This window comes from Mustela erminea, chromosome 12 (genome assembly GCF_009829155.1).
Source record: "Mustela erminea isolate mMusErm1 chromosome 12, mMusErm1.Pri, whole genome shotgun sequence".
In the NCBI taxonomy this organism is placed as follows: Eukaryota; Metazoa; Chordata; class Mammalia; order Carnivora; family Mustelidae; genus Mustela; species Mustela erminea.
The window spans coordinates 17,273,500-17,298,549 of NC_045625.1; the positions used below are offsets into that span (position 1 = coordinate 17,273,500).

The following is a 25,050-nucleotide window of genomic DNA, read 5'->3' on the forward strand; positions in this document are numbered from 1 at the left end:
TGAGACCCGTGTTGGGTGTAGAGATTACTTAAAAGTAAAATCTTAAAAAATAAAAATAAATGTGACTTTAGGTGATTGACTGCAACAACCATTGAAGGGTGAGTATCAGCGACCAAAGCTATGTGGAACTAGAGGGTATTATACTAAGCTAAATGCGTCAATCAGAGAAACACAATTATCATATGATCTCACTGATATGTGGAATTTGAGAAACAAGGCAGAGGATCATAGGGGAAAAAAGGAAAACATGAAATAAGATGAAACCAGAGAGGGAGACAAACCAGAAGAGACTCATAATCTCAGGAAACAAACTGAGGATTGCTAGAGTGGAGGGGGAGGGCGGAATGGGGGGCTGGGTGATGGACCTTGGGGAGGGTATGTGCTACAGTGAGCGTTGTGAATTGTGAAAAACTGTGGAATCACGGACCTGCACCCTTAAAAGAAATAATACATTGTATGTTAATAATAATTAAAAAAAAATAACCAAGGGTATTAATTTGGGGACTGCAGGTCTCTGATATTGAAGGGTCTTTGGATCTCTTCTCAGAAAATTATGCCAAATTATATATTTTCAAATTCTTTTTCCCAGCAAAAAAGATCCATGGCATCCACACACTTCTAAATGTTCTAGACCCAAACATGGTAGAAGACTTATATAAGATGACCAGTTAGGGTTCCCACTACAGAAGTTTATCTATGAGATGGCTGGGAGTGTGGGGACTCAATTCAAATAATTTTGGCAAATATTTATGAGGGTCTCCTCTAGGTCAGGCACTATTCTGGGCATTTGAGATACATTAGAGAACAGAACAGGCATATATTTCCACCACCTGGAGACTTAATTTCTACGGGGGCATGGTTGGGAGACAAAAAGCAATCAGAATAGTAAATAATATTGTATATTAGAAGCTGAAGAGAAAAAAGAAAAAAGGCAAAGCAGAACAAGTGAGATCGAGATACCTAGTGGGATGTGGGGACTTGGGTTTCAGAGGGTCGCCAAGTCCCTCAGAATCAATCAGGATGGAGATGGAGGAGGCATTTGTTAAAAAGTCAGGTTCCTGGCTTCATCCTACGATTATTTTTCTCTGGTGGGGTGAGGCTGGGAATCTTCATTTTCACAAGCTTCCTAGGTGATTCTGAAACACTCTGAGCTTGAGAACCACTCACTAAAACCATGGTTCATATATCTCTTTCATTCTGAAGTTCCTTCAGGGAATTCCTTGTTTAGGGATTAGGAAAGTCAAGTACTTTTAATCTGGCCTAAATCTCTGCTATTGTGGGGCCACTTCCTCTCCGTCTCTGTGCATTCTGAGGAGGTGCACTGGCCAGATACCAGACTGTCAGGCAGTCCTTGGCAAGAAGGAAGATCAAAGAAAAGAGGGAGAAATAATCCATGTATTACTCAACACGCTCATGGTCAATTACAAAAGAGGAACTTAATGCTTGGCTTGCCTACTTGCAAAACTGGTAAACGTAGCTCTTTCATGCGACCAGAAGACTACCAGCTTCAATAAGACATCAGAGACATACAGACTTAGCAAATGCAAACATTTTTGCATGTCAGAGCACAGGGCGTCCTCTCCCTACCCCTGCCTTATAGGACATTGAATTCAGTTGGCAAATGTGATAAAAATGGGAATGGTATAATGTCTTTCCCTTGTACTTTTAATAACAATCATTTACTGAGCACTTCAGTTGTGCCAGGAACTCAGCGCAAGCCCTTTATTTACTTAGCTCATTGAACCCTTTCATGAACCCCATATGGTGGGTATTATTATTGTCTTTATTTCCCCATTGTGTAAACTGAGGCATGGAGAAGTTAGACTACTTGCCCCTAGTTCCTAGAAATAGGAACTGGTAGAACCATGGTTTGACCTGTGCACCTGAGCTTTTTTCTCATTTTGCTATACTCTCTATTAGCTACTTCCCTTCAGCTTTTTAAATGATCATAAACAGAAGTCTAATGCATATTGAAGACACTGTCACTACGTATTACTTTCTCCAGCTACGGTGTCTTCATTTCTTTATCTAATTCCCAAAATTTTTGAAAAAGTTGGCTACTTCTACTGTCTATACTGATTCACTTGCATTCATTCCAGGGTTGAATCCCTTCATGTGATGGAAGTAGAATGGCTTCTCATTTATAAGTCTTGCAGACACTACAGTTGCCATAAAAGACTGTCTTTTTTGATAGGGTTTTCTATCTCAGTTTTTGTAATTCTGAAACCAGTGAGATATACTTGATACTTTTTTTTCCTTCCTGCACTCATCCCCCCAAAACTACCACCCATTATCAAATCCTATAGATTTTTTTTTTTCTTAAGAACTTCTCAAATAACTTCATTTTTACCCAGTTTGGTTCAAGTTTTGCCTGGACTACTGTAATTGCCTCCCCATGGGCTAATAATGATCCCTGCTTTTTCTAGTTAATTTTCTTCCTTGTAGCCAGAGTGAAATTTTCAAAAACTAAAACATACTTTCATCACTTTTCTCATTCAAACACTTAACTGCCTTCCAGTTGCTTAGGATCAAGACAGAGGTGCTTACAGTGGCCTGCATGGAGCTCCTTAGACTGGCCCTTCCAACTTCTTAAAACTCATCTTACCTCTACCCTCCTTGCTTTCTGTTTTCTAGTCACTGGCAATCTTCCAGTTTCTGGAAAGGCTATACTTTGTCATGCCAAAAAGTCTTTGCAAATGCTATCCCCTCTAATTGGCATGCATGTCACCCATCCCCCTCCCTTTCTGAGTTAACTGCTACTCCTATACCAGAATGCCACGGAAGCTTCCAGGTTTGATAAGCTCCCCATTTATTTATGTACTTTGAGTCCTTTTTTATCTTTCTTCCATAGTGGTTATCAACGTTTCTAACTATTATTATTATTTATTATTATTTTTTTAGAGAGAGTGAACACTTGCGAATGGGGTAGGGGTTGAGGGAGAAACAAAGAGAGAAACGGAGAGAGAGAATTTTAAGCAGGTTCCATGCACTCGCACTCGGGCTCCGTCTCCCAACCCTGAGACCAGGACCTGAGCCAAAAATGAGAGTCAGACACCTCACCGACTGAGCCACCAGGAGCCCCTCAGTTTCTAATTATACTTTTATGTTTTGTAATTCATTCATGCCTGGGTCTCCTCCTCCTTCATATTTTGTTATTTTATTTTATGATGACAGATTGCCAGTGATGGAGGAAGAGCAGGTGAACTCAGAGATGAAGGCATTTAGACAAGCATGTAGTGCAACCATAGTCTACTTCTTGATTCCTTTCTGCTTCGCTTTGCTAAGGTAGTGGACTCTGTGTTTGGGCATTCCCAGTAACAGCTTGCTTTGTGACCCCAGGCATCCTTTTCCCTCACTTCTAGAATATCCTTCTTGATATTGAGTCAAATGGTTGTCCTCTACCTTGGGGGGGTGAACTCCATGAGACCAGGGTCTGGGGAAACTTTTGCTCAGCATTGCACCAACATCTTCTGATATCGTGCCTGACTCATAGTAGAAATTCAGTAAGTTCTCAATGAGAATAGATGAATGAATGAGTGAAAAGTGAATGAGTTACCAATTTACTTTCATATACACTGGCCCCCTTAATCCTCTCAGGAGGCCTATGATGGTAGCAGTGTTTATTTCCATTTTACAGATAAGGAAACTGAGGCTCGTAAAGGACAGGTACCCCCTGAAGCCTCAAAGGGCTAACACATATCAGAACCAGGACTGGAATCCCTTTCTAGTTCACCCACAGCCACTCATCCATCACATGATCATGTAGAGACTGCCCCAGCCAGGGCGGTGCTGGGCTTCCAGGAACAGAACAAGCTGTAGGCCCCATCCCTTCTGGAGCTTAGCCCTGTTCACTGGGGGCTCCTCTTGGGTCATTAGACAACTTCAGTCAGCAGTGATGCAAAGGACCCAGAAAGAATTCACAAACAGTTCTACTCTCTCCTCTGTTTCTCTCTAAGAACCAAAAAGTTGTTCCAGATGTGTCTCACAATTCACCAGGCAGATGCAGCTGAAAGCAGTGTTGAGTTTGTACGGTTACAGAGTCAGTCTCTGCAGTGCCTTCTCCGGTCAACAGAGTGATGTTATCCCAAGTGTTTCTGAGTAAAAGGGTTCCAGTCTATAATCTCAGGTCCAGGGAGCAAGAGAAAACCTTGAAGAATAGGGCTTTTCCTGGGACCACATGTTTCTTTCCTTTTTCAGCTTCATCTCCACATTTTCTCATTTTGGAAGACAATGTTAAATTCCCTGGGTCTTCTGCTACCCAGCCCAAAACAATTCAGTTTAGAAAACTATAACGTATACAAGAACAGAGAAACTAGTGAAATGAACTTCCCATATACCTCTCACCTTCCAGCTGCAACAGTGATCAACTCACACAAAACATGTCACCTTCTGTCTCATCTCAAATACTGTTATTTTATGTGTAAATGTTCAAGTCAACATTTCCAAAAGATAAGGGCTGAAAAAAAAAAAAATAGCGTCAGTACCATTACCATTACCATGCTCTCCAAATTAACAGCTCCTCGATACCATCAAGTATCTAATCATTGTTCATATTTACTGAATTATTTTTGGTACAAGTTTGTTCTAGTTTGTTCAAAGTGGGATCTAAATAAGATACAAACCCTGTCATTGGTTGATAAGGAAGTTTCTTTTAACGTATACGTTCCTTCCTTTATATCTTTCTCTTTTTATTCCTTGTGTTATTTTATTAAGGAAACTCATCATTTGTCCAGCGGAGATCCCCGCAGCCTAGATTTTGCTCATTAAATCCCTATGGTATCATCTAACATGTTCTTCTGCTCCTGTATTTCTTGTAACTTGGTAGTTAGGTCTAGAAGGTTGACTAGGTTTGATCTTTTGGCGGTCTCCCACAGCCAGTATTGATATACCCATAGACCTATGTGATCTAATAGAATAACTTGAGCTTTCTAATCTAGTAGTTAAAAGTTTGCTTTTGATGCTGGTCAAATCTGTCATCAAGTCTTGGCTCCTCTTTGTTTCCTATGTGACTTTTGGCAAGGAATTCTGAACCTTAGCTCCCTCGGATGTGAGGTGGGGTTAATAATAATAATAATACCTAATTTCTGAGGTTATTATATTAAATGAGATGGGCGTCTAACATACTTAGCCTTCTGCCTGGTCCATGGTAAGTGCTGAATATAGACAAGTTCTTACTTGTCTTCTCCTCCCGTCCTGTTCTTTCTCTTCCTTTCCTTTCTCCTTCTCCAATTCCATTATTTTATTTTATGATCAAAATAATGCTTATAAGAAGGAAAGAGCAGGTGGGCTCAGAAGTGGAAGAGATTATCCAGGCATCTAGTCCTATCCTAGTCAATTAATTCTTTGCTACCAGACCCTACGAGAGTCTGTATTTGAATAGTCCAAGTAAAGCCTGCCCAATAACCCTTAAGCAGCTTGTTCACTTGCTACTAGAATGTTTTGTTTATTGAGTAAAAATACTTTCCTAAATATTTCCTATTCTTGTCTCTAGTTCCATTCATCAAAACTATACTGAAATAGACTTACCCACTGACTTACTGAACAGAGCATATACTTAAGAATCAAAGAGATGAGGGTTCTAATAGCTTTGGTACAAAATTCCTTTGTGTTTTTGTCACATTACTGAAGTTTTTAGGATTCTGCTTTCTCACCAGTAAAATGGGCCTCACAATGTTTACTTTATAGAATTGTTTCTAAGGTAGCTAAAATAACAAATTATTAAGGAAAAATAATCTATTGCTACTTAGTAGCAATGTTTAGCACACAGAAGTAGATCAGTAAAAATCCGTCCTCTCTCCTGGTTCTAAGTGACAGTTTTCTGGGTATTTGGAGATATTTTAGGTCTTAGTTCTGGTAAGCATCCTCTGTTCCTTCAATAAGTTTCCATGAAATCAGTCTGTTCTTAAATCTGACTCAGCTTTACCCCAGCCATCTTGGTTATTAGCCTCTGAAGGAACTCCGGTATGTCTATTGTCCTTCTTAATGATGTATGATTTATGAAGAAAGAAGTTAGAACACAAGAGGCTGCTTCAGTTGCCTACAGAATTAAGGATAAAATCCAGGTCTCTTGCTTCCAGACTTCTGGATTTGTCTTGGTCACAATAGCTTCTGTCTTTAGTGTCATGTATATAGTAAGCATTCAAAGCATAACTTCTGAGTGGTGAAAGTACTGAGGTTCAGAAGGAGAAATCTCTTGTCAATGTCCCACAGCCAATAGTTCTGGAACCAGGATTTAAACATGTTTCTCAGGTTCTATAGCCTGTAGTTTCAATATGTAGGCTGTAGAGACTGCCTCATCATTGGCTCCTTTCTCTGCACTTTGACATAGGCCAGCCTATTGTGTCATCAAATAACCTTTCTTGGATTCTACAGTCTTTCCTGTCACTATCTTTTTCTTCACTTTTCTTGGGTGGTGAAACTTCTGCTCTGGTTCCAACTCTTAGTCACTTCTCAGCTTCTTGGAAGTTATTCCACTACCTAATTGAAGTTCTTGTCTCAGAACTCAACAAAGACCTCTTCGTCCTCCTCATCCTCCTCTAGTGAGATGTAATAGATGGATAACAGTATATTGTTCTAGGTGCACAACTTAATGATTCAACATTTGTGCACATTGCAAAATAATCACCATGATAAGTCTAGTTAATAATGAACATCCATTATCACATAGTTATAATTTTTTTTTGTGATGGAAACTTTTAAGATCTATTCTCTTAGCGTCTCTCAGGTATACAATTCAGTATTCTTAACTGTAGTCACAAACCTATACATGACATTCTCATAACTTAAGTGTTTTATAACTGCACACTTCTACTTTTTGACCTCTTTCATCCATTTTCCCCACCCCAGTCTCTTGCCTCTGAGCAGCCTCTCTTTATCTATGAGCTTTTTTTTCTTAAGATTCTGCATACAAGTGAGATCATAGGGTATTTGTCTTTCTTTCCTTGACTTATTTCACTTAGCATAATGTGTTCAAGGTCCATCCGTGCTCATCTGGCAAGATTTTATTTTTTATGGCTAAATGATATTCGTGTGTGTGTTTGTATATACACACACCCTACACTTTCTTTATGCATTCCCCCATCATGGGCACTTAGGTTTTTTCATATCTCGTTATTATAGATAATGTTGCAGTGAACATTGGGATGCACATATCTATTTTGAGTTAGTGTTTTCACTTTCTTGGATAAATACCCAGAAGTGAAATTGCTGGCTCATGTAGTAGTTCTGTTTTTAGTTTTTCGGGGAAACTCTATACTGTTTTTTCCATAGGCACTGCACCAATTTACATTCCCATTAACAGTGCACAAGTGTTTCCTTTCCTTCCCATCCTCACCAACACTTGTTATTTCTTAACCTTTTTTGATAATAGCCATTCTGACAGCTATGGAGTGATTCAACAAAGACTCAATCCAAAACCCTGTTCTTAATTCTTTCTTAGAAGCATGAGTCTACTCTTAAATGAGCTTGGGCCTGACTCCTTCAAATTTAGTTTGCTCAGTCCAAATCTTTACCAGAAGTTATTATTTCCTTTCAAAAATAGAGGGGATGCCAGGAAAAGGAAGCATGGTCGCTGTTTTGGGATTGAGGAGTACACATTAGTGAGGTTCTGCCCATCCCTCCCTATTGTTACTTTCATAGTTTTTTCTCAAATTTTCCGATATTTATTTTGAAGGAATCTGGAGAAACTATAGATATAGATATGTTCACGTAGTAATTATATATTGGTGTGTGTATGTATGTGTGTGTGTGTGTGTGTGTGTGTGTGTGTGTATATGTTAATATGTGTTTTATATTCAGGTGGTATTATCTATATTCGGGGTAAACAGACATCAGTGAAATTTTGAAATTTTAGGCATTTTAGGGAAATGTCATTGAGAAGGTTCACATTTAGGAGTCAACTAGATCTAGATTGGATTTTCAGATTTTGTGCTTACCTGTTGGATAGTATTGTACAAGTAGCTTATCCTACCTGAGTTCCAGTGTCCAGTCTATAAGAAGATTTGCTTCCTAGGATGGTTCTGGATACTACATAAGATGATAGATGCAAAGGAAAGAAGGTTCAAGAATGAGATAGACCTAGGCTTACATTCTTATTTTGTCACACACTATGGAGATATAAGTTAATTACTCTAAATCTCAATGATGATAATCTGGGGATGATGTAACTCATAGAATTATTGTTAGCTTAGCTAATGTTATGTATATAAATCACTTTAGGAATGCCTAGTATGATTAAAAATTTGATCAATGCTAGTTCCAGCTTCTTTCCTCTTTCTACATCTTCAACTTCCCCTTCCTTCTCTTTCTTTTCCTCCTTGTCTCTTCTGCTTCTGCTCTTGCCATTGATAAAACATTCAGCACAGAGTAGGTATACAGTTAATAGTAATTGCCTTACCCTCCGACATCCTTGATTAAAAAACCAGACGTGTAGTTACTTCACAGAAACTAGGAAAGGCATACCTCCCCAAAGGCAAAGATAATCTTAATGTCTTTTTGGCAGTTGGTTCTAGTAATTTATTTTTCCCCATGGAAAAAATATTAAAAAGAATAAAAATTATTTTGAGGATAGATGTGCCTAGAGTAACTTTTATCCAAAAGTAATTGTAAATAATAACTTTACTATGTTCATAATAGATAATAATAATTCACAAGGAAGTATGTTGCTTCCATGTAGAGAATATCCAAGTTTAGGGCTTTATCAACATTCATAGGATTGTCAAATATGTGTGTGTGTGTGTGTGTGTGTGTGTAGAGACATGTATAGCTCTGGCATCATTTTAGGTACTTTACAAATGATCCTTCAATATTCCCTACTGCTGTAAGCATTAATGTACCCCCACTTCATACTTGTGGAAATGCAACATGGAGTTGAAGTCACTTTGTCAGTTTGCTTAGGAATAACATTCAAATTTGAACCCAGGAGTTTGGTTCCAAAGACCATACTCTTAACCTCCATGTCCTGTTGTCCCTCCAGCAGGTATAACATCATTTTATAGGTTAAGGGATCTAGACGTCAGAGTCCCAATATACCATGATGGAAATGTGACTACAGTGAATGGGATAGGTATCCCCCTTTTCATAACCCCCCCCAGCTAAATTTCTAAGTCTCCCTTTCAAAGGCAAAGATGGGCTTAGTTTGAGTCTAGACTAAGCATGTCCCCTCCTGTCCTCTGACCTTTCTTTCCCTGCCCCCACCCACAGGCCCAAAAATGGAGGCCTCAGCAGCTGGGGCAACTACTTCCTTCAGATGCCTCCTAAGGGAAAATGGGCGTACTGGAAAAATGAGGTCACCAGTGGCCACAGAAGGGAAACTTTGCAGTCCTTTTCTCACCATTAACTTAAGCTAACATTTAGCGACATAAACTCCACGATTTTGGACAAATCTTCCAATTGAAACCTTCCCACCCGCCTCTCATCTCCAGATGTTCTCACCACAGGGGAGAGGAGTTACTATCTGTTAAAGGACAGCAGGCCTTAGAAGACAGGTCTTGCCTGATGGGTGGGGCTGGGAGCCTTGGCTAAAAGCTTCCCTTAGGAAAAGTGTGAGTTCCATCCAGGTTTTCCCTTCTAAGACTAAGTGGGCCAGGAGCAACGCCTTGTAGGAGACAGGCTGAGAGGCAGAGCCGTTCTCTGAAGAACTTGGATTTGTACAAGACTAAGAAGCCCTTGGCAGTTCAAGGTCACAAGGCAAGATGCCTTGGGAAGATGACTCATGATTAGATGGATGAGGCTACTGATATGGCTGTGTCTTCTCCCTGGAGTTATAACTGATGTTTCCTGTTGCTCATAATTGGTCTGCTATTCATCACTTTCACAACTGCTATCAGCTCAGTGACAGGCAGGACAAATGATCTGGAGATAGTTTAGAACAATGTAAGTGAATCTATTGCCCTGGTGACTGAGAAGGGCCTGCTAGGATAACACAGATTAGACATCTGAAGAGCTCCCAATCTTCTGTTTCTCAGAGTTTGCCACTCATCCACACTTTGTCATGCAATGAACATTTATGGAATACCTACTCTCCGCCAGGTCTGGTGCAAGGATCTTCTGGTAAAATAAGGCAAGGAAAAGTTCAGTGGAGCGAATAGGCATACAGATCAATAATTCAGTAAAATATTGTATCTTACTAGCAGATATGTTGTCGATGGTGCAATGATAGCCTTCAGTTCTGCAGGGGCGGGGGAGGTAATAAAAAACGAGTTTCCAGAGAAGATTGCAGTTGTGGTGGGTCTTAAAGTATGAGTATGACTTGACCAAACATAGAATGAAGGAAAAGCATTTTAGGCTGACATAAGTTTTCTGCTTGTCTGGTCCTTGTTATAAGTGGTTTAGGGTAGCTGGCACATAGGACTGGGGCAGACTGCAGTGGTAGGACATGAGGCTAGAGGGATTGTTGGACATCTCCGTGGGAAGGGCCCTGTATGCCTGTATACTTCTCTTGGTCAAGGCTCTTTTACTGGTAAGAAGCAGAAACCCACTGAAACATCCTAAGCAACAAATGGAGAAAATACTATAGTGATATATTGATTTTTCATGTAACCCAAGAACAGAGAACAAACAGAGACTCCAAGATCTAGGAAGCCACTCTCAGCAGTAACACCAGAGCCTGCCATCTCTGCTTTTCTCTCTTTCTTTAACTCTCTGCTCCTTACATGTTCTGGTCTCTGTGAATGTAGTTTAAGATGTCAAGACCCCATAGCCAAGTCTAGCTTTTTATCTCATAACTGATCAAGCACTTACAGACGAACAGCCACTTGAGTCTAATTCCTAGGGGGAAAAATGTACCTAATTGGTCCAATTTAGGCCAAGTAATGAATGGAATTTTGGTCCCACCACCTTTGGCTAAAGCAACAGGATTATTTTGTTCAAATATGCCTGCCAAACTGTTTGCTGTATCCGATACCTGAAAGATATCTATTAAAATAAAATCCCATAGGTTTTTATTCTCAAACTGGAGTACCTTAACCCAGGGGGATATACTCTGATATGCCAAGATATATCCAAAGCCATAAGATAAGGAGATAGGGGATTCTTGAACTAATAATATATAAGAATCACCTGGGAGTATATGAAATCAGATTCTGGATAAGCAGTCCCAGGATTCTGTTTCAGTGTGGCCGAGTTTGGCCTGGGAATCTGAATTTCTGGTAAGCACTTCAGGTCATTACGAAAGGCAGAGGCCCAGAGATCAAACGTGACAAACATTTTTTGGGGGAAAATTTCATTGTTTCAATATTAAAACCGACTCAAGTGTATTGTAGAGTAGAATATGCAGTTTGCATAAATATTTATCAAAGATACTTCAAAGTAATTTTGCACTGGTCCCTTCTGGCATTTGCTATTTTTTGTGTGAAAAGCTGAAAAAAACCCTTCCATATTTTACAGGAGGATATGGAGGGGTTTAAAAGTTGAGAGCTTTGGCTCTTAGATCTCCTGGACTGGTCTTAGAAGTACAGTTAGCCTGTGATAAAAGCATGCAAAAGGTTAAAAACACAGAATTATCCTAAGGCCCTGGGCAGAAGAGGAATCTTCTAAGCTAAGGCCAAAAGGGACAAGATATACAACAAGATTAAGTTTCTTAACATTCATTATTTTATGATAGACCAATTGATTAATCAATTACAGCCCCTGCTCTGTGTCAGGTGCTAGGGATTAAATAACAAACAAAACAGACAGGAGGGCTCCAACCTCAATTTGTACACAATCTATAAGGAAAGACAGATAAGCAATGAAACAGACAATAAAATTCCACACAGTAAAATAAGTTTTATGGTAGGGGGAGGTGGAAGAAGATGCGTTACAAAGGAAGAGTTCTATCCCCGCTTTGGCTGGGGGGGGGTACTAAGGAGGTGGTTTCCAAACTGAGACTTGACAGATTAGGCACTGGGGGAAATTATGGGATGGGGGAAGAGTTCCAGGAGTGGAAATAGCATATAAATGGCTGAAGGTGAGATAGCACGGCTGGAGAATAGTGTCTAAAAATAGTGGTGGCAAGAGGTGATGCTGGAATGAGAAGCAGAGATGCGAAGGGCCTGATATCAGCCTGAAGACCTCCAAATGACTCCTAGCCACCTACAGGGATGTGGCCGAATCTGTGGCCAGGAGGCCAGTCATGGGCGGCTCAGGTCATCAGTGGTCCAGGGCCTAGTCTGCAAGCACCTGAGCTGGATGCCTGGGGAAGAGTTAGCAGGAGTTGGAGTAGCATCTATGGGAGTTACAAATACTTCTAGCACTCATAGTGTTGCCAGAAGGTTAGAGCCTCTGCAATAAAAATATTCAACACCCTTATTTTATAGACAAGATAGCTAAGTCCCTGAGAGGAAGACAGACTTGGCCAAAGTTGCACAGTTACTGACAGAGCTGGGATGAGCTTTCTTTCCTGAGTAGCTCTTGGCAGAGAGCATTGTGTCCAGCCTAGAATCTAGAGGAGGAGCATAATATGGAGAAGACTCTGCCAAGCACCAGATCCCCAGGTGCCACGTGGGGGGAAAATAATTTCCACGGACACAGATGTTTGGGAGATGCTGTGTTTTCTGCATTTCTTAGGGTCTCCCATTAACCATTAGTATATGAATGGCTCTGGAAAGTTCTACATAGAGTAATCTATTTTTTTTTAATATAGTCTTTTCCAAATTATTTGACCATAAAGACCACCTCTCCAAATACTCCCCACTGCTTTTTTTTAAACTTTAAAATCATTTAACATCCCATTGAATTCATATTCCTAGAAATACACTTTGGAGTGTTGTTTGGGTCAGTAAGGATTTAGGACTGAACAGAACAAGGTTAACCATTCACCCTGGCTTGTTCAGAGACTATGCCAGGCACCTCAAGCCCCACCTATCTTAAGCCTTTAGGAAAAATGGGGCAGAAAAGAGACATTCAGTCTTGGGAATCAGTCTGGTGTTTGAATCCTAACTCTGAATTATCCTAGGTTTGTGACATTGTTCAAGGCCCTCAGTCCTACGTGACCCAAACGTTTTTAAGTTTCAACCTTTTCAAAGATTTCATGGAGACAGCACAACGTAATATAGGGGCTTGTCTGAGGATTAAATTTGCTCATCGTGGTGATGCATTTAGGAATGGGAGGAGCTCGAGTTTGAATTTTGCTTTGGCGAATACTGACTTATGTCACAAAGGAAAGGAGCCCAAACTCCCTGTGGCCTCAGTCTCGTCCTCTGTATAAGGAGAGTGATAGGAGAACCCAAATCATGGCATTGCAGTACCGATAAAATGCTTCTCTGCCTGGCAAACAATGAGCTCTGTGTCTGGTGTATAGGTACCACTCAAAAATGCTTCCTGTTATTTTTCATGCATTGAAGCCTTGAAACCTAGCGCTTCATCATCTAGATGAGATGGATGAGAACTGAAATATGTGGTGACCTGACAAGAAAAACAGCTCCTTTCTTGAGGATCATGTAACCTTATCATCTTGTCTCTGTACATCGTGAGAAACAGACAGCTGACAGTGCCCCACACAGGAGCATCTCAGTGGAGTGTCTATTTATTTTTCTAATATTTTTTCATTAGCAGAAATAGTGTGGCACGAGGGGGGTTTGGCTGCCTTCAAATGTCTTCCCTTATCACCCAGATGAACAAGCTGTTCGGTTGGGCTCTCATCATTCAGAGGAGAAGGCTTGCAAAGAGAAGTTTACCCTGACAGGGGAAATTAGGTGTCATTTCTGTGATTTATGGAGCCGTAGATTGAGCTGCACAATTTCTCATATAGGAAATGGGTCCTTCCCAGTTAGTGTCCCTTCACTGTGTGGCCTTGTGCATAGAGCGATTTGACTTAGCAGGTGAAAATGATGCATGGCACAGGGGAAGTCAGGGGCCAAAGCTTGGGATTTAGAGTTAGAGACTCTGCTCTATTGTGTTCTGTCTGGGGGACGCTGGGCTGCCATCTTTTCTCTGACTCTACACTGGCTCATCTGTGAGGATCACTGCAGACAGTAAGAGCCACATACAGCAGGTACACGTTGTTGAGGGGCTTATGAGAGCTAACAGACGGATGCCCTAGCACCAGGCTAGAATAAGGATATGCTTAATAGGCGTCTCTACCTTTCATGCTACAATGCTCTTTCTTCAGAAGCCATTCATGGCATGCTCAAAGTCTGTGAGACCTCTTCTACAGAAAGCATGTTAGCTGGCAGGAGGTTTTAAATATAGGCTTCATTTTCTTTTGGTCAGTTTTAGGTTCCTAGCAAAATGGGGCATAAAGTACAAAGAGTTCCCATGCCCCCTCCTCCCCTCCAAAATGCAGAGTCTCCTCTGCTCTACAAGCTGAAGACATTCCAGGTGACAGGAAGGCCCAGAGAGAGTAAATAACTTACTGAGGTCACATAGCAAGTTATTCAGAAAAGTTAGGGTCCCTGGGATTCTGCTGTCTTAGACTTTTTTCATGCTCTATATCCACCTCCTGTGGAATTGTATTCATTCCTGTGGCTCCTATTACATTAAACCATAAGACATTGCTGACATTTGATGGACGAAAATGGAAATTACATATGGCATTTTCATTGGTCTATTCCCATGGATCCAGTGAGAGATCACAATCTACACCAAAGGTGGAGGTAATCAGGGTATAAATAACATTAAAAAACATGGGTTGTGTCCATCAAAGGTTATCTTTGGAGGCACAGGCTCTAGAGCTAGACTTCCTGCATGCAAATACTGACTGTGTCACTGATCAACCCTATGTCCTTGGGCAGAAATGTAAAGTGGAATGTCACAGGTTGTTGGGAAAATTAAATGAGCCAATATATCTAACATACTTAGAGTTATTGTGAGGATAAAGTGTAACAGTGCTGGGCTTAGAGTAAGTGCTCAGTAAATGTTAAGTACTACTACTGATATCCTCTAGTTGCTGAGAATATTGCTTGCTCATAATGGTCAAGACTGAGAGACTGGGCTTCAGGATCCAATAACCTGAAATCAAGTTTTTCTACCACTGTATAGCTGGTGACTTCAAATAGGCCATTGTACCCTTTGAATCTCAGTTTCTTCATCTGTAAAATGGGAATGGTAACAGAATCTGCCTCATAAGGTAACAGTAAGATGAAATGAGATAACGTGTATTAAAGTGCTTAGTACGTTCTCAGTAAGTATTTTTATTAAGGTTGTTTCCTGTCCAGCAGCATAGCAATTGGTGGCTTGAAACCAGGTCCAAAGGAAGGCAGCCTCATATAGTGAATATTATTGATACGAAAAACTTGGTTTATTTTCTGCCAGATTCTTGTGATGTAAATTTCGACAAGTCTCTTCCCCTCTTTGGGCCTCTTAGTCTGCAAAATTGTGAAGGTTAGTATCACCTTTCAGGGCTCTTCCTGATCTGATATATTGGGGATCTGTGACATTGTGCATGTGTGTATGCACGTCATGAGCCCTCTAGCTCCTGAGATATGTATGTAATCTAAGGTTTACTAAATCCCTTTGCTGGGCTCTTCCCCAGTTGCTACCTCCTCTAAGCAATGTTTCAGGATTGTTCAGAGGTGAATTACCTCCTGTCCCAGTTACTTATTGCCATGTAATCCCAGAAATTGTTGGCTTAAAACAACAGTGATCACTTTATTAGTCTCTCTAATGGTTCTATGGGTTGAGCTTCATAGTTCTTACCTGGGTCTCTCATGTGGTTGCAATCAGTTGGTGGCTACGGCTGGAGTTATCTTAAAGGCTTCTATGCTCACATATCCAACAGATGACCCTGGATGTTGGCTGGGGACTGTTAGGTCTCTTGGCTGGAATACCTTTATGTGGTCTGTCCATGTGGTCTGGGCTTCCTCATAGCATGGTGGTTGGGCTCCAAGAGTGAGTATCCCCAGTGACCTTATGGGGAAGCTGCCAGTTTCTTAAGGCTTGGGGCCAGAAGTTGAAGCAGTAGTACTTCTTTTGGTTGCAGTTGTAGAGCCTGGACCCAAGGGGAGAGAACTTAGAACACTTCATGATGATGGAAATGTCAGGGATGTCTGGAGCCATGTTTTAAAGTCACTATCCCTGCCTTCCTCCTCTGTTTGAGAATAAGAAGACTTAAGTCAACTAACATGATTCACTTCTTTCCTTAAATGTGTTCTGACATAGGCTGCTTAATTACGCAGTCGCTGATTTCCAACAAAATGACCAGCTAATCTCCTCAAGGTCTGGGCACACCAATATTTTTGGTTCTATTCTCAAAGAATGGGGGCTCCAGTCCCTGGCCTCCAGCTCCTGTAACTACCAGGGAAATGAGTGGTTGACATCTCCTACAGCCACTGCTAGGGAGTGTGGATGGCAAATGACCCAGGTAGCGTCTATCCCAGAGGTCCAGGCTGAGCTGGAGACCATTAGTTCTGCCTCCACATGAACACTGCCATGGTGTCCTCTTCAGTCCTTCCTATGGTCATCAATCCTAGTCCCTTCGGACCGATCCGACGTATGGCACGGGCTCAGGAATTAGTCTCCCTACAAAACGGGGATGTCAACGAGGCCCATCTCTCTTCCTATCATCTTTCTCTAGAGACCCAAGAGATTCTTATTGACCCAAGCACCCGCTGGAGAAAAGCTTTCCACCTACCCTCCTTCAAGCAGTAATTATAAATGTCTTCAGAAGAGATTCTACCTCCATATCCCACCCCGATGTACCTTCAGTGGTTTCATGGACATTTAGTCTTTTTATGGTGACCAGTCGCGTTTCTGTCATCTTTTTTGCTAGAAAAGAAAAACAGTGGCAAGTGTATAATTTTAATACTTGGCAGAGCATCCTATTACATATCTATGGAATTCAACACATATTTTTGGGACCCTACTATGTGTTGCTCTTTTGCTTAGTGCTGGGGGCACAGATATTTGTCAAATACATTACCTCGGACTGGAGGAGTTCAGAGTATAAGAATCAAGAAGGACACAGAAATAAGCAAATCACAAGGAAATGTGAAGTGGGCCAAAACTGAGTGGTGGTAGAGACAACATTTCTCAAGTGTGGCAGGGTCCTGGTGGACAGTTTCATCAAATTCAACAAGGAGAAAAAATGGGGAAAGGGCATTTTAGAACAAAAGCACAGCATAAGAGAAGGCTTAGTATGTACCGGACCCTAGAGTGGGTACAGTGGGAAGAGCCACTCCTCTCCTTGGAGAGGAGCGACGTGCTGAACAACAAAGGGTTTTGAATGTCAGGTTAAGAAGCAGAGGCTTTAACCGGAAGGAGGTGGGACTTTGAAGGAGGTGGAGAAAGAGGGTGGAATCAGTATTGGTGTTTCAGAAAGCTGGGAAAGGAGGGTCTGGTGACATTGGAGCTCCAAGGCCAGTCCAGAGGCTATGACAATTGCCTAGAGAAGAGGATCGAACAGCCTATGAGACCAACCCTAATGGCACCATGGAAATAACGAAATCCATTAAGCTTTGAATGAAGACTTCAGGGCATCTTTTTCATCAGACAGACCAGAATCATTTCAATATCAAAAATAACAGACTTGGGGTCAGCCTCTGAATATGATTTTTAGTGTAAAAATTAAGGCATTGTAAGTATGGGAGTATGGAATTTAATTCACGGGTTTAGTGACATTCTATATAAATGGTCCCAACTCTCTTAATCAAATACAGGAGTATTAAATTTAACATTCTGAAGACATTGTCAGAATTTTAGAGCTGGAAGAACCCCTTCCTCGGTATTCCCACAGCCATCTGTGTGAATTATTTCATAGCATTTGAACCATAATCATCATGGTGATTATTTGTGTCTTCACCATTAAACCGTGAGCCCTTTGAAGTTAGCTGCTGTGTCTTGTTCATCTCATTTCTTAGCATCTAGGCAGCAGTTGGTGTGGAGTGGGAAGATCAGTGAATGTTTAGTGAGATTCACTAAACTTTCAAAAGGGCGCCTGGGTGGTTCAGTGGTTTAAAGCCTCTGCCTTCAGATCGGGTCATGGTCCCAGGGTCCTGGGATAGAGCCCCGCGTGGGGTTCTCTGCTTAGCAGGGAGCCTGCTTCCCCCTTTCTCTCTGCCTCCTTGTGATCTCTGTCTGACAAATAAGTAAATAAAATCTTTAAAAAAAAAATACATCTTTCTTGTCCTCATTTTACAGATGGAGAAACTAAGGCTTAAAGAAAGGAGTAACGCAATAATTTAAACTAGGCAAGTTCAAATAGGGAAGTAACCATCCAGTCAGAAATAAATCCTAGTTTATTTTGATTGCTTAACATTTTTGTGGCTGTTTTCTCCTCCTGACCAGTTTGGTTTGCTAGCTAATTAGCAAGAAGTTGGAAGCATTTCTTTGTTATGAAAACCAATGGTCATGCAAATGTAGTCCTTACCATTGTTTAAGTACAGCATTTATTTCTTAAGTCCCTTCACGGACTCCAGAGCCAGGAGTCAACAATGCCTCCAGTGTAAGGTTTCATTTTCCTCTGAGAACACACACACACACACACACGCATACGCACTCATGGACACACACAAAAAACACATGAGCACGTGATCCAAACAGACCAGCTGAAAAGGATGTTTTGGATGAAATCTTGGCATTTATTATTCCTGTGTGACCCAGGAAGGTCCAGGGTGCCAGGATTCAGATGGACTTCGGTTCAAGTTGCTCCTCTTCCACTCTTACTTGCGAATGGGGATCGGACATCCATCTCCAAGGGTAATTTTAGGATTAAATGGAGGAATAGAATCATTTCATCACAAAGTTGCTCTCTCACCTTGGGCCAGCCCACGAGCCTTTCTGAGCCACTGTCTCTGATCTGCCCAATGGATTAGATTAGATGATTTACAGAGTCCCTTGGAGTTGGAACATTCTATGATTCTCCTCCCCTGGGATCTAATTGGATTCAAGATGGGATGTTGCAAGGGCTGGAGACAGAAGGAAAGAGTGATCCTGCCGTGACACAATGCTGGCTTCTGCTGCCTAGCCAGGGCCCCTGCTTTGATGTAGGCCTTTTATCAGGGTGTGTTTGTGCTCTCTCCAGGGTTTGCCTGGCCATTGCACCAGTCCCCATTCTGTTCCTCTTGGCCTGGGAAAGAGCCAGTAGATGTGGAGACTCCCAGGCAGGATTTCTTCCCAAGAGCAGCTTGGATGGTGAAACTCACAGAGTCCAGAGAGATTTCCTGTTTTGTTTTCCACAAGCTCAAGCGACTATTGATTACAAAACACACACTCACACAAAAACAAAAGCACATACACAAAACAGGATGTTCTCTCTCCTCTCCTTGCTAGAGTCAAAGCGGTCTCTTACCATCTGGGTCACTTTCACCCACGGCCCTGGATTTCACCAACATAGTATTAATCCCTTAGTGCTGCCTGGAGAGGTTACAGAATCTTAAGCCATGAGCCATTTTGCACATTAATTTTAGTCAAGGGGAACCTGCATGTGGAGGGAGAGGAAGATCCATCAGTCAGCATGACCTCATGCGATCCCATTTGGTGTCTGTCATCATGGGACCCCCACCCAGTGCTGAATAACGGACGTTTGTTTCCAACATAGGTTCTGGCTTGTGGTAGGAATAGTGCTATGACTCTGTGCCAGACTCTGGCCTACATACTTTATGCAAACACTGAAAGAGATGTACTTAAATTTAAAAAACAAACAAAAAAAACTTGGGGCACCTGGGTGGCTCAGTGGTTTGAGCCTCTGCCTTCGGCTGAGGTCATGATCTCAGGGTCCTGAGATCGAGCCCCGCATCGGGCTCTCTGCTCAGCGGGGAGCCTGCTTCCCCCTCTCTATCTGCTTCTCTGTCTACTTGTGATCTCTCTCTGTGTGTCAAATAAATAAATAAAATCTTAAAAAAAAAAAAAAAGCTTGTTCCCTTGACATTTGATTTTAACTGGGCCTCCTGTATTTGTATTTACAGAATCTGGCAACCTTACTTGGGGTCTCCCCGACTGCCTAACATGGTTAAACAGAAAAGGCCTGTGTTTGTGAGTCACAGAGATCTGGGTTGGGATTCTGCTTCCAGTACTTGGATTGCTGTGCCATCTGGGGAAAATCGTTTCACTGCTCTAATTCCTAGTTCTTATACCTGTAAATGAAGACCATGATTTTTAATTTAATTTTTTAATGGCCTTAAAGCATCTACACTTGTGTAATAGGTGCTTCATGAGCATTAGCTTTTATTATAATTCTTTTTTAAATGTCTTTCGTCACTACGCTTAATTCAGGAGAAATGAGATCACTTATTCATTCAATGGGCATATTGGAGCTTCCTTATCGGGGCACTGAGAGAAAAGTGGTGAAGGCTCACGCAATTGCATTCTCTTTTGTTTTTTTCCTCTAAAAACCTTTCTTGTTTCCTTTTGGCCCACAGTTTGGGAAAGGGATCTGGGGTGGTTAAAAAGCTGCCTGGTAGCCACAGGGAGAGGAACCACAGGTTGAGGCGTAGGGTGAAGCCCCTGCAGGGGTGGGGCGGGGTGCAGTGCCATGGAGGGTCCTCGAAGGCTGCAGGGCTCCAGAGGCTTCTAGTTGTGCTTGTGGGTGAGCCTTTCAAAGAGATAGGAGCCCAGCTCAGTGGGGGAGGGGCGGGGCAGCAGAACCACAAGGTGAGTCAGGTGGTCTCCATCTTCTGGATGAGTTTCACCTCCTCATCTGGGAAGTGGTTCACCAGGAAGTCCCAGAGCTGGGGGCCTCTTGGGCAGAACACAGGGCTTTCAGCTCCAAAAGGGCCTGGTTCAGCGTCTTCTCCAGAACTACCGTGGCTTCTGCGGCACTAGAGTTTTACTCCACTCATCCTGGGAAGGCTTTTGAATGTTTTGGAGGAGGACACAGCTGCTGGGCTGGTATTGCACCTTCAAGAGATGCGTTTCTCCTCAGTGAACTCACAGAAGTGACCCACCCCCTCCAGAGCCACATTGTCGAGGTGGAAAGAGAAGCCCAGAGGGAGGGAGGTGTCGGAGGCCCACAGACGCAGGCTGACCAGGTAGTTAATGGCAGCCTGCACATTGGTGCAGTAACTGACGAGTCTAGGAACTCGTATTTGACCAGCAATGAGGAGCGAAGCTCAGAATACAGTGTTGGCTGGTCCTGGAGATAGAGAGTGGCTGAGCAGATGGTTCTGAAGGTTGTGACTGGAAGAGGTTGGAGGGTGGTCAGAGGCTGGAAGGAGGGGTGTCCTTGGGTCTGTTCTGCCCACTTTTTTTTTTTCACATTTAAAAAAATATTAACATATAATGTATTATTTCCCCCAGCGGTACAGGTCTGAATCATCAGGCTTATGCGTTTCACAGCACTCACCATAGCACATACCCTCCCCAGTGTTCATAACCCAGCCACCCTCTCCCCCACCCCCACCTCCCCGGCCCACAACCCTCAGTTTGTTTCCCAGGATTTAGAGTCTCTTATGGTTTGTCTCTCTCCCTGGTCCCATCTTGTTTCATTTTTTCTCTCCCTACCCACTACGACCCCCTGTCCTGTCTCTCAAATTCCTCATATCAGAGGGATCATATGATAATTGTCTTTCTCTAATTGTCTTATTTCACTTAGCATAATACCCTCTTGTTCATTCCACATCATTGCATATCTGCCCAAACATTACTGAAGCAAGACATTTGCAAGATGGCTGGGTGCGTTGCTGTAACAGCATTCTTGATACACACCTCCCCCTACATCTGTGTTTTGGGTCGCTAAGGATGTTGATCCCAGACCCACTTTGCACAAATGTGTTTCACCTGAGACTTGACAATGGAGGAGGGAAAAAGTGACACCTGGCTAACCAGGTATCCTTGGATATAGGCAGTATGAAACTCTCATTTAAAAAGTACACAGCGGGGCGTCTGGGTGGCTCAGTGGGTTGAAGCCTCTGCCTTCGGCTCAGTCATGATCCTAGGGTCCTGGGATCGAGCCCCACATCGGGCTCTCTGCTTAGCGGGAAGACTTCCTCCTCCTCTCTCTCTGCCTGCTGCTCTTCCTACTTGTGATCTCTGTCAAAGAAATAAATAAAATCTTAAAAAAAAAATAAAAAGTATACAGCAATAAACATAAAAGAAAAAGAAAGGACCTAGGGTTTGTTACCTGATAAAGGGGTAAAAGATCAATATTCTCTAATATCCCTAAGTTCAAAGAAAGGTCTGTCAAACATTCTGAATCTCAGTGCCTTGAACATCAGCATAAATGGAGTGACTAAAGCATGACGCACACCTGAACCCGAGCATGAGCCTAATGATGTTTTTCAATGTCCATTTATTTATTCAGTAAATATTGACTGGATATTTGTGCCAAGTCCTCTGAGAATACTTGCTGGAATAAAGCCTGGCCTGTACCCTTGGTGTGAGCAGAATCTGTTGAATGAGACAGGCAAGAGAATGGGACAGTAGGTGTGGTCTAGTGTGTTATGGTGTCCAGGAGAGGAGTGTGGTTCAAGGCTTAAGGAACTCAAGGTGTCGGATTCCTGGAGCAAAGGCATGTATCATTTAAGACCAGGAGAGTGAAATGGAGGATAAGAAAGGGAAGCAGGGAATATTCCAGCAGGGAGAAAAGATTTTTTTTTTTTTTGGAAAGACAATGAGACACATTGCAATTATATAGAATGTTAGGACTTTTTTGTTTTGTTTTTAGTAGGGGAATGAATTAACTGGGCATAGGTATTACGGAGGGCATGTGTTGTGATGGGTATTACATGCAACTAATGAATCATTGAACACTACATCAAAAACTAATAATGTACTATACAGTAGCTAACTGAACTTAATGAAAAAAGCCATTAATTGAATGTTGATCATCATTTAGAGCAGGAGTCAGCAAACGGTGGACCTAGACCAAACTTAGTCTGCTTCCTGTCTTTATAAATAAAATTTTATCAGAACCCAATCATGCCCATTCATCTGAAGTATTATCTATGTCACTTTCATGCTACAAGGGCAGAGCTAAGTAACTGTGGCAGAGACTACCTGGCAACAAAGCCAAAATTATTTGCTATCTGGCCCTTTACAGAAGCATCTGTTGTCCTAATTTAGAGTGCAGTTTCCATAAGCAGGAATTTACTCTTGGTGGGAATGTTAGTAGTTGCATGAGGTTGGAGGGTGACACGCAAGGAAAAATTAGAGTGGTGACTGATGATGCTGTAGAAGTGGTCAGGAGCTCAAGTAAGAAGCTTAGACTTTATTCTGGGAGCCATGAGGAACCTCTGAAGGTTTCTATGCAGGGAGGCATGTGGTCAGCACAGTAAGAGGCAGTGACTACACTTGGTATGAAAGCACAGAGTAGTATATAGAATCATTGAATACTCATATTGTACACTGGAGACTACTATGACACTGTTAATTATACTTCAATTAAAAAAAAGAGTTTGAAGGAGTTTCTGGAGCCACACTGCTTTCCTCAGATCCCAGCACCATCACTTTACTGGTTGTGACCCTCAGGCCAGTTACCTCCATGTGCCTTAATTGGTAGAAGGGGAAATGATGATAATAATGATTATATCTATTGCACGGGAGTGGAGAAAATTAAATAAGTTAATTCAGGTAGAGTACCAGGCCCCAGAGGAGGTTTTCAGTCATTGCTGCTGCTACCATCCTGCCTCAATGATCATTCCGGCTACTGGGGAGAGAATGGTCCAGAATGGGAGAACCTGGTGGTAGAGTGCTAGGTGTTTGGGCAGGAGATGGTGTCCTGTGCCTAGGTGGATCACTGTGAAGTTTGGGTCAGCTGCTGTCGTGGTTGCTGGGACCTTCACTCTGAATATCTCCACCATGGTCATCATCATCTCTTCTGCCCTCCTTTTTTCCAGGCCTTCAAGAGTGCACTGATGAGCTCCTACTGGTGCTCGGGGAAAGGGGACGTAATCGATGACTGGTGCAGATGTGACCTCAGCGCCTTTGATGCCAATGGGCTCCCCAACTGCAGCCCCCTCCCGCAGCCCGTGTACGTATGTATGGTCCCTCTTCCTTTGGCCACCCCTTTCCATGGACTCACAGTTCTATCCTTCCAGCTCAGGCCATGACTTGCTTCTGTTTCCAGAGCATGTCACCAGATCCCTAAAGTCTCTGGAACCTACCTCTTTGAGAAAGCAGGAAGTTTTGGCAGAATAGAAATCTGCTTTTTTAAATGATGCCCTGGGTTTATGTTTACTTCTTCACTCATCTGTTCAGAACGGGTTTACTGGGCACTGACTACTGGTGGAAATTGGGGCCACTGAGAAAAAGAGAGTGTAGAACCTTTTCAAAGAAATGTCATTTCATTTATTCATTCAACACATAATTTTTGAATACCTGCTATGTGTCAGACACTGGGAATTCATCAGTGAACAAGATAGTCTGTGCACTTGGGGAGTTGACCATTTAGTGAGGGGAGAGCTATCAAAGCAAAAACAGGAAAAAATGATACAGTTTAAAAAGTAGATAAAAATATGAAAGTAAAAAAGAAGTGCTGGAAGAGAGAAGAATGGGCGTTGCTGTGTTCGCTGGAGGGGACGGAGTTAGGGAAGTCTCTCTGAAAAGACCTAAATGGGAGTAGTTTTCCAGACGACAAATGGCACCAGTCATGGTTCAGGCAAACGGAAGGGCCCATGTGAAATCCCTGATGTGGTAAATGAACCGTTTGAGGACGCTAAAGGAGGCCATCTGGACTGATGGAGCAAAGGGACCTTCACTCTGAATATCTCCACCATGGAGATATGCTGTGAGGAGCATAGGAGAGTGAGGCAGGAGCCAATATGGAGGGACCAGAGTCCTTTAACACCCCTCTGTGTGTGTGTTGGGGAGATTACACTGTAAGATAGTTCTTGAAGAGGTACTATATTGTGTAGTGGAAAGAGAGAAGGAATCTGGGCTGGGTATAAGCAAAATTACTACCATCATGGTTCTGTCCCCAACTTGCTGGGTGATTTTTTGCAAATAATTTTCCTTTTCTGGGCCTTACTTTCCCATCTCTGAAATGAGGTGATTGCACTTCCCAGCCTCGAAGCATCTTTCCAATTACAACCTTCAATCATCCTGCTCTGTCTTAGCATGTAAAAGGATATTCTGGGACTCCGACCCTCTCTGAGGAAGTATTGATTTAAGGATATTAAAGAGTTGACTGCTCTGTTGGATTGGAAAGAATGACAAGAGGGTTGAGGCTACTGTGTTTGAAGGCATCATCAATTTAATTGA

At 42.2% G+C, this 25,050-nt stretch overlaps 1 protein-coding gene across 3 annotated transcripts in view; it reads left to right on the forward strand.

Annotated features, from left to right (window-relative positions):
- ASTN2 (astrotactin 2) overlaps positions 1-25,050 on the forward strand; it is an 854,980-nt gene that overhangs the window by 683,433 nt on the left and 146,497 nt on the right. For all 3 annotated transcript variants that reach the window (XM_032307618.1, XM_032307619.1, XM_032307620.1), the window contains one exon: positions 23,688-23,821. In XM_032307618.1, coding sequence (XP_032163509.1) covers positions 23,688-23,821 — 134 coding nt within the window. The remainder of the gene's footprint in view (positions 1-23,687; positions 23,822-25,050) is intronic.